At 55.4% G+C, this 14,330-nt stretch overlaps 6 protein-coding genes across 6 annotated transcripts; 3 read left to right on the forward strand and 3 right to left on the reverse strand.

Annotated features, from left to right (window-relative positions):
• Positions 1–927: 927 nt before the first annotated feature.
• Positions 928–1,911, reverse strand: B0T15DRAFT_511548 (glycosyl hydrolase family 62-domain-containing protein; the record flags this gene model as incomplete). Its single annotated transcript, XM_062867918.1, has 1 exon — positions 928–1,911. The coding sequence occupies one exon, from the start codon at positions 1,909–1,911 to the stop codon at positions 928–930; it is 984 nt and encodes a 327-aa protein (XP_062721433.1).
• A 2,805-nt stretch (positions 1,912–4,716) lies between these two features.
• B0T15DRAFT_532982 (short-chain dehydrogenase) lies at positions 4,717–6,162 on the forward strand. The gene is made up of 2 exons (XM_062869337.1): positions 4,717–5,779; positions 5,854–6,162. Exons 1-2 carry the CDS (start codon positions 5,022–5,024, stop codon positions 6,044–6,046), a joined length of 951 nt encoding a protein of 316 aa, XP_062721434.1. The 5' UTR covers positions 4,717–5,021; the 3' UTR covers positions 6,047–6,162.
• An 846-nt stretch (positions 6,163–7,008) lies between these two features.
• Positions 7,009–8,364, forward strand: B0T15DRAFT_502722 (Alpha/Beta hydrolase protein; the record flags this gene model as incomplete). Its single annotated transcript, XM_062867440.1, has 2 exons — positions 7,009–7,330; positions 7,414–8,364. The coding sequence occupies exons 1-2, from the start codon at positions 7,145–7,147 to the stop codon at positions 8,362–8,364; spliced, it is 1,137 nt and encodes a 378-aa protein (XP_062721435.1). The 5' UTR covers positions 7,009–7,144.
• Positions 8,365–8,614: 250 nt separating this feature from the next.
• Positions 8,615–10,449, reverse strand: B0T15DRAFT_511551 (acyl-CoA N-acyltransferase; the record flags this gene model as incomplete). The annotated part of the gene is made up of 3 exons (XM_062867919.1): positions 8,615–9,016; positions 9,076–9,652; positions 9,716–10,449. 3 exons carry the CDS (start codon positions 10,447–10,449, stop codon positions 8,615–8,617), a joined length of 1,713 nt encoding a protein of 570 aa, XP_062721436.1.
• A 203-nt stretch (positions 10,450–10,652) lies between these two features.
• On the forward strand, positions 10,653–12,267 carry B0T15DRAFT_567528 (uncharacterized protein; the record flags this gene model as incomplete). Its single annotated transcript, XM_062870730.1, has 1 exon — positions 10,653–12,267. The coding sequence occupies exon 1, from the start codon at positions 11,065–11,067 to the stop codon at positions 12,265–12,267; it is 1,203 nt and encodes a 400-aa protein (XP_062721437.1). The 5' UTR covers positions 10,653–11,064.
• On the reverse strand, positions 12,010–14,134 carry B0T15DRAFT_532990 (Alpha/Beta hydrolase protein). The gene is made up of 6 exons (XM_062869338.1): positions 14,070–14,134; positions 13,683–14,008; positions 13,542–13,615; positions 13,269–13,466; positions 12,484–13,203; positions 12,010–12,422 (listed from the first exon to the last, which is right to left on the reverse strand). Exons 2-6 carry the CDS (start codon positions 13,826–13,828, stop codon positions 12,331–12,333), a joined length of 1,230 nt encoding a protein of 409 aa, XP_062721438.1. The 5' UTR covers positions 13,829–14,008; positions 14,070–14,134; the 3' UTR covers positions 12,010–12,330.
• Between the last annotated feature and the right edge of the window lie 196 nt (positions 14,135–14,330).

Genomic DNA, 14,330 nt, shown 5'->3' on the forward strand with positions numbered 1-14,330 from the left:
ACTCCATGACCGCTTCGCTTCAAACTTGCTCGTACAATACAATGCCCAGACGGTGTTACTGGGCTTTTTGCGTTGGTTGGGGCAGTAGCACAACTTCTCGTGCGTTCCATGGAATCCATGCGTGATGGTGCCCCGCAAAGCCGATGCCAACTGCCGAACCCCCTGGCACACTTTAACCTCTCGGGCCCTCCCCGGTGCTTTTCTTGTCGGACTACGACGTCCGGACTGTCGCTATTGCGCCGGCTACTCGGTCCGCCTTGCATCTTGGGGGACCTAAGACGACGTGAATGATGAAAATGTGGGATCGAGGGATTGCAACATCAGGTCTATTCGAAACTGTAGGTTCACGGAAGGGCCGAATCATGATTCAATCATCCCACCGTTCTTCTGGCTAATACCTACGGTGCTGGATAAGAATAACTTGGAAGGCGGTGGGATTGGATATACATCATTCGACAGAGCTATGGTCACTTTTGACTTTTAAGACCATCCGACGATTTTGACCATCAACAGAAAAGCCTTGTTCAAGGACAGGGTAGCGAGAAGACGCCAAAAAAAGGCTCAGCAAAGCGAAGAGCAGATCCCCTGTTATTCCATCTTTGTGGTGACAGTAAACCCTTTCACTTCTCTGAAAGAATGCCCCATACTCCATGCTTGGCAGGTACTGTGAGGTCCTAGTTGTGGAATGAAGGGAATCGACATGATGCATCTCTTTGGCGTTTCGTGTTCATCATCAACTATGGAGAAGTCTCAACCACAGATGAATGTGGCTGACTGGACTAAATACAGGAGGGAAGAAAAGCCCAACCCTCACACTACTACTAATATGTACGTGAAATCCCCCTCAGAAAGCGCCCCCGCCCCCATTCCCCCAACTTCCTCCGTCCCATCCCTTAGTAGTAGTACTACTACTACTACTAACCTCACTCAGCGGAGCAGCGTCAACAGACCGGGCCTGTACGGCAACTTGTTATACTCGCCGCCCGAGCTCGGCGACCGGCCCTGGTACAGCAGCTGCAGGTTGCACGGGTCGACCGTCATGGTCTGGTCGGCGCTGGTGCGGATCAGCTCGCCGTGGCTGATGTCCCGGGTCCAGGTGGCGCCGCTGTTGGCCTTGCCGGCGAACGGGTTGCTCTCGGTAGTGGCCTGCGGCGTCCACGTGCCGCCGAGGCTGGTGGCCGTGAAGGAGCGGAAGTAGCGGTCGCCCTGGGCGCCGATGGCCTCGACAATCATGAGGTACTTGTTCTGGCCCTTGAGGGTGTACACCTGCACGGCCTCGAAGAGGTTGTTCTTGGTGTCGCTCATCACGACGGCCGAGGCCGAGCCGAAGTTGCCCGGGAAGTTGCCGATGGGCATGCTGGCGCGGTAGATCTTGCCGTTGTCGCCCGCGAAGAAGAGGTACATGTTGTTGGCGTCGCCGATGACGGCCTGGTCGATGGGGCCCGTGTCGGAGCCCGAGATGGTACCGGTGAAGAGCGGCTGCGGCGCGGACCAGCCGTTGGGGTTGGTCGGGTTGGACGACGTGCGGTACGAGAAGGCCGTGGGACCCCACTGGTGCGCGAGCACCCAGATGTTCTTGGGCGCGAAGTAGAAGAGCGACGGCGCAACCGTGCCCTGGTTCATCTGGGTCTGGCTGACCGAGCCCATCTGGTTCCAGTCGGAGAAGAGGCCGAAGCCCGTGGAGCCCCAGTTGCTGCCGAACGTGGTCGCGTACACGAGGTGCTGGCCATTGTACGGCGCGTACGTAAAGTCCTTGAGCGAGACGGCGCCGTTCTTGGGCTGTGCCAGCGGGCCGGTCGAGTTCCATCGATACGTGGACGGAAGCGAGCACTGGCCCATGACAACTGCTGCCCATGAGAGCAAGGCAGTGCCGCTCGAGGCGAGGCTGAGTTTGGTGTTCAGAAGATGCATCCTGGATGATGGATAGGACTTTGTCGGCTAGGGATTGGGAAGCCAAGAGTGGTGGTGGTGGTGGTGGTGGTGAGAACGTGGAAACGGCTGCCACAATCGAAGGTGAAGCGGGCTTAGTTATATGCCCCTGAACTCGGAAGCCATTGTAATAATGCTAATAATGCTGCTCTAGTGTCTTTCCCACCGCTGCTCCATCTGCCGATTCCCACCGACAGACCCGGAGGCGGCCTCCGACTCGCCTTTCCGGGTTGTGCTTACGAGCATGGCGAGCATGGTCGGCCTTCCTCTCTTGGCACGGATCGTTTCCCAAGAAGAAGGGCGGAGGCAGGCTCCGTGATGGTGAACCGTGCGAGCGCCGGTGGAGGCATGGGTCAACTGAGTCTGATACTGGTGGGTTTTTTATGTGAAGGAGCATGGCAGCATGTACATACAATACAGTGCATATCCCAAGCTTGGGCTTGATGACGGTGTATGAATACTACACAGTCCACACTCACAGAACAAATCTCGCCGTTGAGCGTTGACCGTCAATAAGGTGTCGGCGAGGCTCAACAACGCGAAAAGAGGTTCGTGGGTCGGGTGTCCTTGCAGATCGGCGGACCTGAGACCTCGGTATGAGATGATCGGCGGAAGGAAGAAGAATCTAGCCCATGACGCCCATCTGCCGGCTGCTTGAGGGGCGGCCCCTGCACGGTGTGCTGCACCCCGGACCCCGGCCGCCTTGAAACGGCCGAACCTCGTCCGCGGGCCTTCGCTACCACGCGGGTCGTGCGCTTGTAGCTGGTATCGGGCCGGATCGTTCCACGATCACGTTGACTGGCGCGCTTCTCGAACTGTTGCAGTGCATGGTGCTGAAGAGCATGAACTGGGATCTTGGATCTGGGGATAATTAACCGGGCGCGTGTGGCGGGTTCAAGGGGTTACATCGGCTGGATAAATGGTCAACTTTATGCTTCTTCTGTGTGTGGGCCCTGCAACATCACATTACCTACTATGAAACGGATGGGTTGTTTGTTTTGAACAAGTTGGTCGCCAGCATGGTGGTGGTGCGCATTTGGAATTCAAGTTTTGGACTGGTGGGAGTCTTTGGAGCACTTTAACTCCCCTGCCCAGTAATTATCCGATTGTTCTTCTATGTACTCTGACTTTTCCCACCTATCAACCCCGTTTCCTTAAAACGCACTCCTTCAATTTCTCAACTTCCTGAATCATGGTCGTGTATTCATAACGTTATTTGTTTTGCTGCAGTGAGCAATCTGGCAACGACAAAGTAGAGCCATATCGAGGTCTTATTAGCGGAGATCTCAGCCACGTTCATCCCAACACACCGTGCCTGACACTCGCCCCTCCAATGTTTCGAAAGATTGATTATAATCTCAATACATGGTACATTTCTTCTGGTGCAGCAAAACCGTAGGGTACCTACCTACCCAAAAGGACGAGGGATAATCAAAGCACCTTCGGAAGGGTAACGAAAAGGAGGGCAGGGTATCCCTCTCCGTTGATAGCAATGGCTTGTCCCGAAGGAGGAATCGGATGTGCGGTTCAAATTCGCGTTCATCGTCTGGCATTCCATGCTGATCAATCCAACGTGGTCGCTTACGGCCTAGGGTGTGCATGTGTTCGGCGCAGAGCAACGGGTAACAGTGGAACGCGGTGTCCATTGCCTGGATGACCATTGCAGTGATCCTCGACGCGGAAAAGCTTCATTGTTACAATCATCGGCCGACATATTCCGACTTATCAATTCCTTAAGCTTCTCAGTGTCCCTGACTTGCACGATCTCCGGGGTTTGGTTTGCGTCGTTCGTGACGTCCATCACAATGACATCGACCGCGGTGGAAGTGCTCTATATGAGGCATGTTTGAATATAAAACCATCGTACCTGAGCTTTGTCAGATAGGCGGCATACGTATCAGCGGCCTCGTTGGACATTGATATCGAAGCTCAATCCCTGGCAGTCGATCCTCTTGATGAATTAGGTGTTCAGGTAGCTACTAGTCTTGGTCGGCCCCCGGTATCGAAAGTACCTAGGTATCAAAACAACTGGTGCAGGAGGCCAAGATGGATAGGTATCGTGGGCGAGGCGGGGGTAGGCACTACCGCCTTTGAATTTACCTCAGCCGCACTTGGTTGATACATTAACACAGCAGACCTCCGTCGAGTCAGCCTGTCAGGACTCGGCCGCATAGTGCCTTGTGTAAGTTCGGAGTTCGGACAGTCAGGGCTCGGGGCACAGTAATCCCGCAACTCGAAGCACCCCATATTGAATTACGACCAAGTACGTACCACAGCGAGGATTTGTGAGAGGACGAAATCATGAGGAGTGACGATCTACGATATATAGGTGTGACGTTTGAATCTCTGTTTGTTTTATTTACCCCACCAGCTAACCGCGTAGCTTAGGTACTCTTACTACTAGTATTAGCATTAATAAACTGAGATATTTCCAAGATAAGGTAGGCAGTACCTCAAGTATCACAATTCACTCGATATAAAGATACCTACTACGTAGGTACGGTAACTAATCTTCATCCCGGTTTCAAGGATCCTACGGTCCACAAAAAAAAAGGAAAAGAAAAGAAAAAGAAAAGAAAAAGAGGAAAAAAAAGAAAAAAAAGAAAAAAAGAAAAAAAATGACAGGACTGTCGGTCGTAATGCTGAAGACGCGTTGCGGAGAGAGGATTTGTTGGACCATTGAGTGACGTCTAACTCGTGGTTGCCTGATCGAATCCTCCCAGGCACTAGGTCTATTTGGGATCTTCGAGATATTTACCCAAGTCTTGGCGAGTACAACAGTCGCACCTGGCAGGCTCATCATATTCTTGCGTGTCTTCCAGGTGCTACTAGTTGCAATAGTGTCAGGCTGACGGGTGGTGCGTGTCCTCTTAAAATGAACAGACACGACAGACTTGCTGGAGTCGTGCCTCTGAATCCTTCGGGTTCTTTTTCGGGCCCTTTTCACTAGCCGACTTCCCGACGGCTTAAGGATGGGCCGGTCACAATCCATATAAGAACGAAGATCTGGGCTGAGCCAGAGTGGCAGACACAAGTTCTGCTCTCCCGGCCGTGAAATCTTAACACCGTGCATACCTTAGTTACTCAGCACAATGTCCGCGTCCAACGACAAACTCACAATCCTCATAACTGGGTGTTCCCCAGGCGGAATGGGGGCAGCCCTTGCCGAGGTTTTCCATCATGCAGGACACCGAGTCTTCGCAACAGCGCGGAACCCGTCCAAGCTGTCGCCCCTCGCCGAGCAGGGCATTGAAACGCTGACATTAGACGTGACATCGCCGCCGTCCATCGCCGCTGCGGTCTCCTCGCTCACGGCGGCCCTCCCGCCCGACCAAGGCCTGGACATGCTCATCAACAACGCAGCAGGCAGCTACTCGATGCCCATCGCCGACATCTCGCTTGACGCCGCGCGCGATCTCTTCAACCTGAACGTCTGGGCGCACATCGCCGTCACCCAGGCGCTCCTCCCACTCCTCCTCCGCCGTTCCACTACTACTACTAGTACCATTTCCACTGCAGCAACATTCCAGCCCATGGTTGTAAACCACACCTCGGTCGGCTCCGTCGCCGCCCTGCCCTTCCAGGGTGTCTATAACGCCTCCAAGGCTGCCCTGGCCATGCTCACCGCCACCATGCGCATGGAGCTGGCGCCGTTTGGGATCCGTGTCGTGGACCTCAAGACAGCCGGCGTCAAGACGAATATCATCAGCAACAACAACGTCAATAACCCTGCTGCGGGCAATGGTGGCCGGTTACCGGAGGGGTCAATCTACGCGCCCGCCAGGGAGGTGGTGGAGAGGGCGATGAGTCAGGAGGAGTTGAGGGGGGTTGGGATTACGGCTGAGCAGTGGTACGTTGTGATTTCTCGTGATGTGATTGTGGGATGAATCAAGATACGCGGGACTGACGATTACCGTGGGACAGGGCCAAGGAGGTCGCCGGGCTGTTGTTGGGGAAGAATCCGCCGGCAGTGATCTGGAAGGGGGAGAGTGCGACGGTGGCGAGGGTGGCAAGTGCGATGCCGTGTAACCTGTTTGAGGGACCGATTAAGAAGATGACTAGGATGGATCGTGTGGAGGAGATTATTAGGGAGAGCAGGGCGAATGGAGAGGCGTGACAAGATGAGGTTGGGATTAGAGGGTGTAAGATGGCATGTACGTACATTATTACTACTTGAAAGCAATCTGTTGATTAGATGATGTGTTACTCTTCACTCTATTCTATAGATACCTCTACATCCAGTTCTTTTCAATTCCTCTGTTCTACGTCCTGCTCCTCGTCCAGATCCTTGTTTCCGTCTGATTTCACGACAATCCCGCACCTCAATGCCCTCAACAATGACCAACGGAGTGAAATCGGGACATCCCAGGATATTCTTTTGACTCTTACCATTCGTATTCCGAGCAATACCACCGATATGGGAACAAGAGCGATGTGGGAATAACCCCAAAGTACCTAGATAGAAAGACAGGAAGCGATTAGCTACAAGGAGACATTAGCAACTGGAGGCCATAGGGCTGCTAAATACATTGGTTGATGCGGTAACAGATTCAGAAAACGCCTTTTTGGGATGCTGAAAATGGAAAAAGAAATCATAGAACAAAGGCTTGGGAGGCTCTTTTCGAAACACTGCTCACCTCATACTCAGTGTCCTGAGGGGCTCATATGGATATGTGCTCCGTTATCATAGCAATAGCCGCACCGAGAATCAGCGGAGATTCGCGCCTAGGGCGTGGTGGACAGGTCCATCCACCTGGGACTGCTGTAGTACTAGCTATGTATACATTTGATATACCTACCCACCAAGAAGTCAACTGTTATGCTCGTATCAGTACCGATTCTTCCCACTCATGTTCGTATCTACTGTAGGTGTCGATATCAGAAGTCTACTGACAGGTATATAGGTACCTATGTATGTATTGTACAATCCTGTATCGCTACCTTAACTATGATATCGTAACTTTCGTCTTGCGTACGTCATGAGCACGACGACCGCCAAGCAAATGTGGGCCGGCCGCCTTCCATTTCCGGGACTTCCGACGATGGATCGGCAGCCGAGGCAGACCGGGCTTGCTTCGCGGCCCGTGTTGCATCAAAACGTCCAAGAATCTCAAAGCCTCATCCCGTACCACTTAAACTCACGTACAAAAGGAAGGTGCAAAGTGAACTCACCTCCAATTTATCCCAATTTGCTCGGGCTCGCGATTCATTCAGTATGTCACCTACAACCCCAGAGCCGGCCATCCCAACGGTCGCCGAGACGCTCAAGCATCCAGCATTCCCAACCGCCACCTTCAGGTTCGAACCGGATCGCAAAGGCCTGGTGCCAGTAGCTGAAGGCCGCGGAGGGCCGGTCAACATATCGTGGGAAATCCATGGCGCCGGACCCATCAAGCTTATCGTAAGTCCGCATGCTGGTTCTTTTTTTAGCCCCCATTGCTCATCCCACCCATCCCAAGCCACTCGTTAACCTCTCCCCCCCAGTTCATCATGGGCTTGGGCGGTCTCAAATCCGCCTGGCAGCGGCAGACGCTGCACTTCGGGCACGAGCGGCGCGACCAGTACTCGGTGCTACTGATCGACAACCGCGGCATGGGCGACAGCGACAAGCCGCTGATGCGGTACAGCACGAGCGAGATGGCGCGCGACCTGGCCGAGGTGCTGGCCCACCCGTCCGTCGGCTGGCTCCCGTCCTTCCCACTCCCGGCCTCCTCCTCCTCCTCCTCTTCCTCCTCGGTAGAGCGCACGCTGCACGTGGTGGGCGTCTCGATGGGCGGCATGATCGCGCAGGAGCTGGCGTGCCTGATCCCGGCGGCCATCTCGTCGCTGTCGCTGATCTGCACGGCGGCCGCGATCGAGAAGCACGACGTCTCGTTCGCCGAGAACGTGGCCAACCGCGTGCAGCTGCTGCTGCCCAAGAGCGTGGACCGGTCGGTGCGCGACACGGCGCGCCAGCTGTTCGCGCGCGCCTGGCTGGACGCGCCCGATGACGTGCACCTGCCGGACCCGGCGACCACGCCCAAATGCCTGCCGCCTGCCGGGGAGGGGGCCGGCGAGAAGTACCTCAGGTTCGAGACCAACGCGCAGCGGTTCGTGGCGCAGGAGATGCACAAGCGTCTCGACCCGCTGCGCAGGTTCGGGCTTAAGGGGTTCCTGCTGCAGCTGATCGCGGCCGGGTGGCACCACAAGAGCCCGGAGCAGCTGCGCGAGATGGCCGACCGGGTCGGGAGAGAGAGGATTCTGGTCATGCATGGGACCGAGGACGGCATGATCAGCGTGCCGCATGGGAGGAAGCTGATCGAGTATATTCAGCCGGCGAGGGGCTTCATCGAGGAAGGGATGGGCCACGCGCCGCTGGTGGAGAGGTACGAGTGGTTCAATCGGACAATTGAAGAGCAATGTGCTATTGGGGAAAGGTTAGATGGGCGGCTGTGATAGAGACAGGAGTATAAATACACGGTTGGAGTTGGAATCTCTTCAGGGCATCGGCATTATTCTGCAATCAGGAGAGCGGGTATCATTCGGAGTGGGTTGGCATACATTCATACAGAAATCGGCTCAGGCTCATTCGAACAGCATGCCTAAACTCAACATGCTGATCTCCTCCTTGCGATCTAGATTGCGCCATGTAGCTATCCTTCATCCCATCCTCGTGCCTTCTCCCGGGCGCCGGTAACCACCCCGCTCAAAGCATGACAAACCCGACCCCACTGGATACGGCCTCCTCCAGTTGGTTATGCTTGTTGACTCCCCCGTGAATCGGGTTCGCCTTGTAGTTGAAGAGGTAGTAATGGAGCTGGCCATCACCGGGGCCAAACTTCTGCTGCTCTAGGAAGACCGAGTTGTCCATCAACGAGAGCGCATTGAACACATCAAAATTGTGCCGTTTAGCGAGGACCAGGGCGTCGGCGATCAGAGCATTGAGGCGGGTGCTGAGGGCAGCGCGATCCCCAGGGGCTGTGAATGCCGTCTCCGTCGCGTAGTAAAACAGATATGCGGCCCGGATAGACGAGTATTTCGTTGATTGGATGACAGACGACTCGAGGCAGTAGAAGGAGAAGAAGTCGGTGATCTTGCCATTGGCGTCCTGAAGCATGCGTGAGCATATGAGTCACGGATTGGGGGAAGGGGAAGGGGGAACCTCACCTCAACCACATAAGACCAGATCACCTGCTCCCCGGCCGCGTCCTTCTTGTGGAGCAGCCAGTGGTCGACCTCGGTCTTGTTCCACACCGGAGTGAGATCGAACCGCTTGAGATACCGTTCAAGGAGATCATGCACGGCATCCAGGTCCTTGGCCTCCATCTCTCGGAGCCCACGGGTCGACGTGTTCTTTGGAACGTCATATTTTCGGGCTTGGAATGAAGGCTTGCTGTTTGGCGGGCAAGGGCTGAAGCCCACCTCGTACAGCTTCATCCAGTTCAGAGCCCGGTGGTAGTATCGGCAGGTGCTCACCGGCCGGGGAAGCACGATACCACCCGTATAGATAGCCTGCCAGACTCCTTCGAGATTGATTCGCCGGGTGATCTCCTTGATCAGAACAGGGGTGAGGCGCTTGCCTCTCAGCTTCTTGTGGATGCACAGAAAGTTCACCTCGGAGCTATGAATAATGTTGTTCCGAACTCGCATCTCAGTGGGGATGGCGGAGATGAAGGCACAGAGAGTGTTGCCGCTGCGTATGCCCACATGCCATTCCTTCCTCCAGCCTGGAGACAGAAGGGACCTGGCCCGAGTGTTAGCCGCCGCATTGTCGGGGGTCCCCGGTGGAGGTAGCGTATCAACCTACCAGCGTAGTAAAGAGCTGGAGTATTTGAACCTGAACATGGCTTCATCATCCTCCACGTAGTGACCGTACAGCAGCTTCTCAACCTCTGCCAGCTCGTCATCGTTTGTGAGATCCATGGTCACCCAGCGGAATGCCTCAAGAACAAGAGATATCGGTTCTGTATCGATGTCCTTAACGTCCTGGACTTTTAACGGGCCCTCTTCGAAGAGCTTTGGCTCTTCATCGAACTGCGGGACGGGCTGTGTGCTCCAGAACTTGTACGACCCCATATCCTTCCGGTTCTTCCCACTGCTCGCGAGGCCGGTCATGATGTCCTGAAGCTTGAGTTTCTTGAATTCTTCGATCGCCTTTGCGGTTGTGTCCGAGGAGCCCTCGCCATTAAGTAGCTCGTTGGCTAGGGCCGGGTTCAGAGCAATGAATTCGCTGACTTGCTGGGGCGTCAAGCCTTCAATGGCCTTCTTGGGGTCTGCCATGGCCTGCGCCGGCGTCATATTGAAAGTGTCGGCCACGGCCTGTCTGATCTTCTTCTTCTTGCTCTTCTTTTTCTTTTTCTTAGCAGATCCTTCGCCGTCTTTGCCGGTAGGTGTCTGGCCGGCGGCTTCTTCGGCTTCTGATTCCGAGTCGGCTTCAGCTTCGGCTTTGGCCGGCCTGTTCGTGAGGTCGACGAGGGCGTCGGCAGCTTCCTGAGCCTCTTGCTCCTTGGCCGGATCCACCTGCTTCGACTCTTCTGCCATGGTCACTCGTACTTGGCGGGCGATGTTGATGATCGTTGTTTATGCTTTGATGGGGGTGATGCAATGCGAAGATGAAGAGAGAGAGTGGGGGCAACCTGCCGCGGGGTCAGAGCTTCGATGGAGCTGTGGAAGTTCTGGAACAGGGGCTCAGCCCACCGACCTTATCGATAAGATGGAATGACAAGGGGTTCAAGTTTACCTTACTGAGCAGGTGTGTTACTGTTTACAGGTGAACTGACAAGTCTCCAGCGAGATCGACAGATCAGTGGCCAGCATCTTTTCTCTGGCATTAGACTATTCAATCGCTATGTCAGAAGCTGAAGAAGCATAGCTCCGACACCTCACCACTGGAGTTTAATGCACAGGTCGTGTGTCTCGATCTGGGACTAGAGTTGAAGGTTGTGATTGGTGAGCACGGTGAGCTAAAGTGCTCCGCCACGGTTGCCTTGACGAACCCCCTGCAGAGATGGCAAGCTGAAAGTGCTTGAAGACCCGGGTGTCCTCCGTCTCTCTCCTTCTGGTCCTGTCTTTCAGCCCATTCCCTGCTTTGGTATTCATATCTTCAAGTGCTATTTACGCATTTTCTCTTGGGTGCAACTGGACAATCGCTTCATTATGGGGAAACCTGATGCTCTGCCTGTTCCCGGCATCGCCGGCAGCAGCTCCGACACCGATGCGGTGTCACTCCACACCCAACCTGGCGACAGGGCGTTTGCCGACGTGCCGGAGCTGCAACCCGACGATCTACCGCCTCTGTACTCGGATATTGAGCCAGATAGCAACGCCGATGCTCCGCTCCTTCGTCCCCTTGTTTACGGCACCTCCTACGTCCTCGAAGACTTGGACAACGGGCTTGGCTGGCACACGGTGGACGCCAATACTGGCGCAGAGTGCTTCATGAACCCGCACCTTGATGAGGATCCCCAAGTGCTTGAGAGGCAGATCAAGTTGTCGGCAGAGAAGCCGCCCCGCCCTTCCGTCCGCATCGTGGGGACCCATAGCCAGATGGTCAATGAGAACGGGAAGCGGGAAAAGAAAACCATCACCGACTTTGATGTCTCGGTCGACCTGACGCCCTACCTCTTCTCAGACGCCACAAGACGCGTGTCATGGAAGCAGCTGCGCACGGTTGATAACAACGAGAAGACGCGGCGTGGCACCATCCTCCGGAAACGGGCACCGGGCGTCAAGCGAGACATTGAGATCACCGACACGAAACCGACGCTGGCGGAGTGGTGCCACCGGTACTGCGCCAGCCATGCCGGGGTGAAGTGCTTTGTGCTGCAGCGGCGCGTAGTGGGATTTGACGAGAACAGGCTGAAGGAAAAGCTCATGGAACTGGTCCGCAGCACCAACTACCGCGGCAACGTCTCCATCACCTTTCCAGTCAAGGACGACCGTGTCTTCGTGTACAACAGCTGCAAGATCAACAAGTGGCGGGTGACGCCGTGGATCGTCTGGCTGTTCTATCTGACATTTCTGTGGCTGTTCTCGTGGCCCTACCTCTTCTTCCGAACGAAGATGTTCGAGGTCGCGGTTGCAGAGTGGCCTTTCTCGGTGACCGAGGGAAATGGCAGAAAGCGGTATGTCAGCATGTCTGAAGAGCATGTCTACAATCTCTGGGGGCAAGCTATTAGTCGGGCGGTACTGGCCAAGCGTCAGGGCACGCTTGACGCTGAGGATCTGGTTGCTTCCCAGACTGCCCCTGCTGAACCGCTGGGCAATCTTCTGGAGGGCGCGCCGAGGTTCCTCAGAGAGGGCATCAACGCTATCACTTCGGTGAATCGCTCATTCGGCTGGGGTGCGGATTCGTGTTGATGGCTAGTTGCTCTTTCTATTAGGCGTGTTTTTTCCTTCAGGCAACTCACCTCATTACTCTGCTCAATCCAAAGCCTGTCCCGCCTCATCAGGAAGGGTGAAGGATTTCATGACGGCCTTGAGTACGGAAGTGTAAGTTAGAATACGGTTATGCCCTGAGAGTTGTGTCAGTCCTTGCATACTTGAAAATGCAACCGTGGGAAAATGGTAGTTCACCTCCATGCGGAAACAGCTCCTGTTGAATCACCACATCGCCCTCCGTCCAGGTGGCCACAAACGAATCCTTGCCCCTGACCACCATCCTCCTATCCTTCTCCTCCTCAAACCGCTCAGCCGCCGCATCCCCAATCAACCCCTTCACAGCCGCCCTGAACAGTTTATCGTCCTCGTGGCATGGAATATCCCAATCATTCCGCGCATGCACCAAGCTCAACCTGAGCCTTCCCCCCCTCCGCTTCACCTCCCCCACAATCTCGGTCCAGCGCCCTGCGCTATCCCACTTATCCACCACCCGGCCCATCACAACCCTCAGCAGCCAAGGCCACCACGTAAGCGGGCGCAGCACGGGCAGGAACCCGGCAATGGCATACCCACTCAACATTTCCGGCAGGGAGCTGAAGGCAGCGACGAGCACGACGCCCGCGAAATCGACGCCCTCGTGCCGCGTGAACAGCTCGCTCGCGGCGGAAGCGACCGCGGTGCCCAGGCTGTGGCCGACGAGCACGATGCGCGAAGGCGGGATCCCCGCCGTGCGCACCGCCCAGTTGATGGCGGCCTCGGCGTCGAGGATCAGCCCTTGCTCGGTGGGCGTGCCCGTGCTGAGGCCGAAGCCACGGTAGTCGATGGCCAGCACATGGTACGGGCTGTGCAGGGAACTGAGGGAGTGGTAGTGCGAGGTGCGCAGGCCTTGGGTTAGTTGCGCTGCGTTGCCGTGGACTGGCACAGAGCAGGATGGTGAGATTGCAGGCTGCTAAGGGTGGGGGATTGGTAGGGGAGCTTACATGTGATGACCAGTTTGGAGTTGGGGTCATCACGGAGAAGACGGAAGTTGGTGGTGCCGGTTATGTCAGAGCAGAAACCCGTTGGTTGGGAGGCTAGTGTGGGCTCGTGTTGGGTGTAGAGCGATAAGGGGAGGATGTGCCAGGCGTAAAGCGTCTGGTTGTCCGCGGTAGTAATGTGGAAGGGTGTCACTTGGTTTCCTTCAGAGTAGCACTCGTGTCAGTCCGGCAGTAGGCAATCAGTATCTACAGCCAATCGACGGGACATTGACTGACTTGCAAACCCCCATTGCTCCGGCTCATTGATGTCCCCCCACCATAGCGTGTGGATCTTGTGTGCATACACGAAACTGGCGGAAGTCCAAGGTATCAGCTCAACAAATGTACGTTTTACCTGACGACTGCCAGAATCCTTACTTCCGCTGAAAATACGGAATGGCGCTGAGACCAAGGAAGAGGATGTAGAGACCCAATGGTACTATGACCACAAGACTCGCGAGGACAATGGTCACCGGATTCGCCATTGTGGAAAGATGCTTCTGGCGGGTCTTGGATGTCGACATTGCGAGAGGGCGTGTATCGGCGGTTCGTTTACCACTTAATGTCCATACTCCCCATCTCGGTCCAGCGACTTAGCGTTCCGCCTTATGAACCCGTCGCGAGACAAGGGCAGGGCTCTTGAAGGGAGAATGTTCTCAAAGCCCCGGCACGCGAAGGAAGGCCGCCAAGAAATCCCCCCTGCCCTGTCAGTTGTACCCCACCCGACCTCTCGTTCTCTGGCTTACGTATGCAACGAGAATCTACAGATAACGTTACCTTATGCAGCTGTGCCAAATCAGCAGAGGTAGACAGTTGTCTGTTTGTTCTACAGTGTCTCAATGAACCAGTGTGAACTATCCAATTTTGCGTTCGTGCTTCACTTGACACGCGAATCCCATGGAGAGAGCTCAGTAGCTCACCCGAGCTCCGGAGGTTGCATGTACGGAGCTGCACTGGTCTGAATCCATCCTCTATGCACCCCGGTATGTCCATATGAGCGCTCGTCCATTGCGCCCAATTTTGTGA

The sequence above is a fragment of the Chaetomium strumarium genome (assembly GCF_033439665.1).
Source record: "Chaetomium strumarium strain CBS 333.67 chromosome Unknown B0T15scaffold_4, whole genome shotgun sequence".
NCBI lineage: Eukaryota > Fungi > Ascomycota > Sordariomycetes > Sordariales > Chaetomiaceae > Chaetomium > Chaetomium strumarium.

Excerpts from the sequence above, each read along its gene's own strand:
- B0T15DRAFT_532990 (XM_062869338.1), bottom strand. The coding sequence starts at position 13,828 with ATGTCGACATCCAAGACCCGCCAGAAGCATCTTTCCACAATGGCGAAT. Across the intron at positions 13,467-13,541 it reads GGAGCAATGGGGGTTTGCAA|GAAACCAAGTGACACCCTTC; the intron begins GTCAGTCAATGT and ends GCTACTCTGAAG. Across the intron at positions 12,423-12,483 it reads GGAGCTGTTTCCGCATGGAG|GGCATAACCGTATTCTAACT; the intron begins GTGAACTACCAT and ends CACAACTCTCAG.
- B0T15DRAFT_532982 (XM_062869337.1), top strand. The coding sequence starts at position 5,022 with ATGTCCGCGTCCAACGACAAACTCACAATCCTCATAACTGGGTGTTCC. Across the intron at positions 5,780-5,853 it reads GGGATTACGGCTGAGCAGTG|GGCCAAGGAGGTCGCCGGGC; the intron begins GTACGTTGTGAT and ends ACCGTGGGACAG.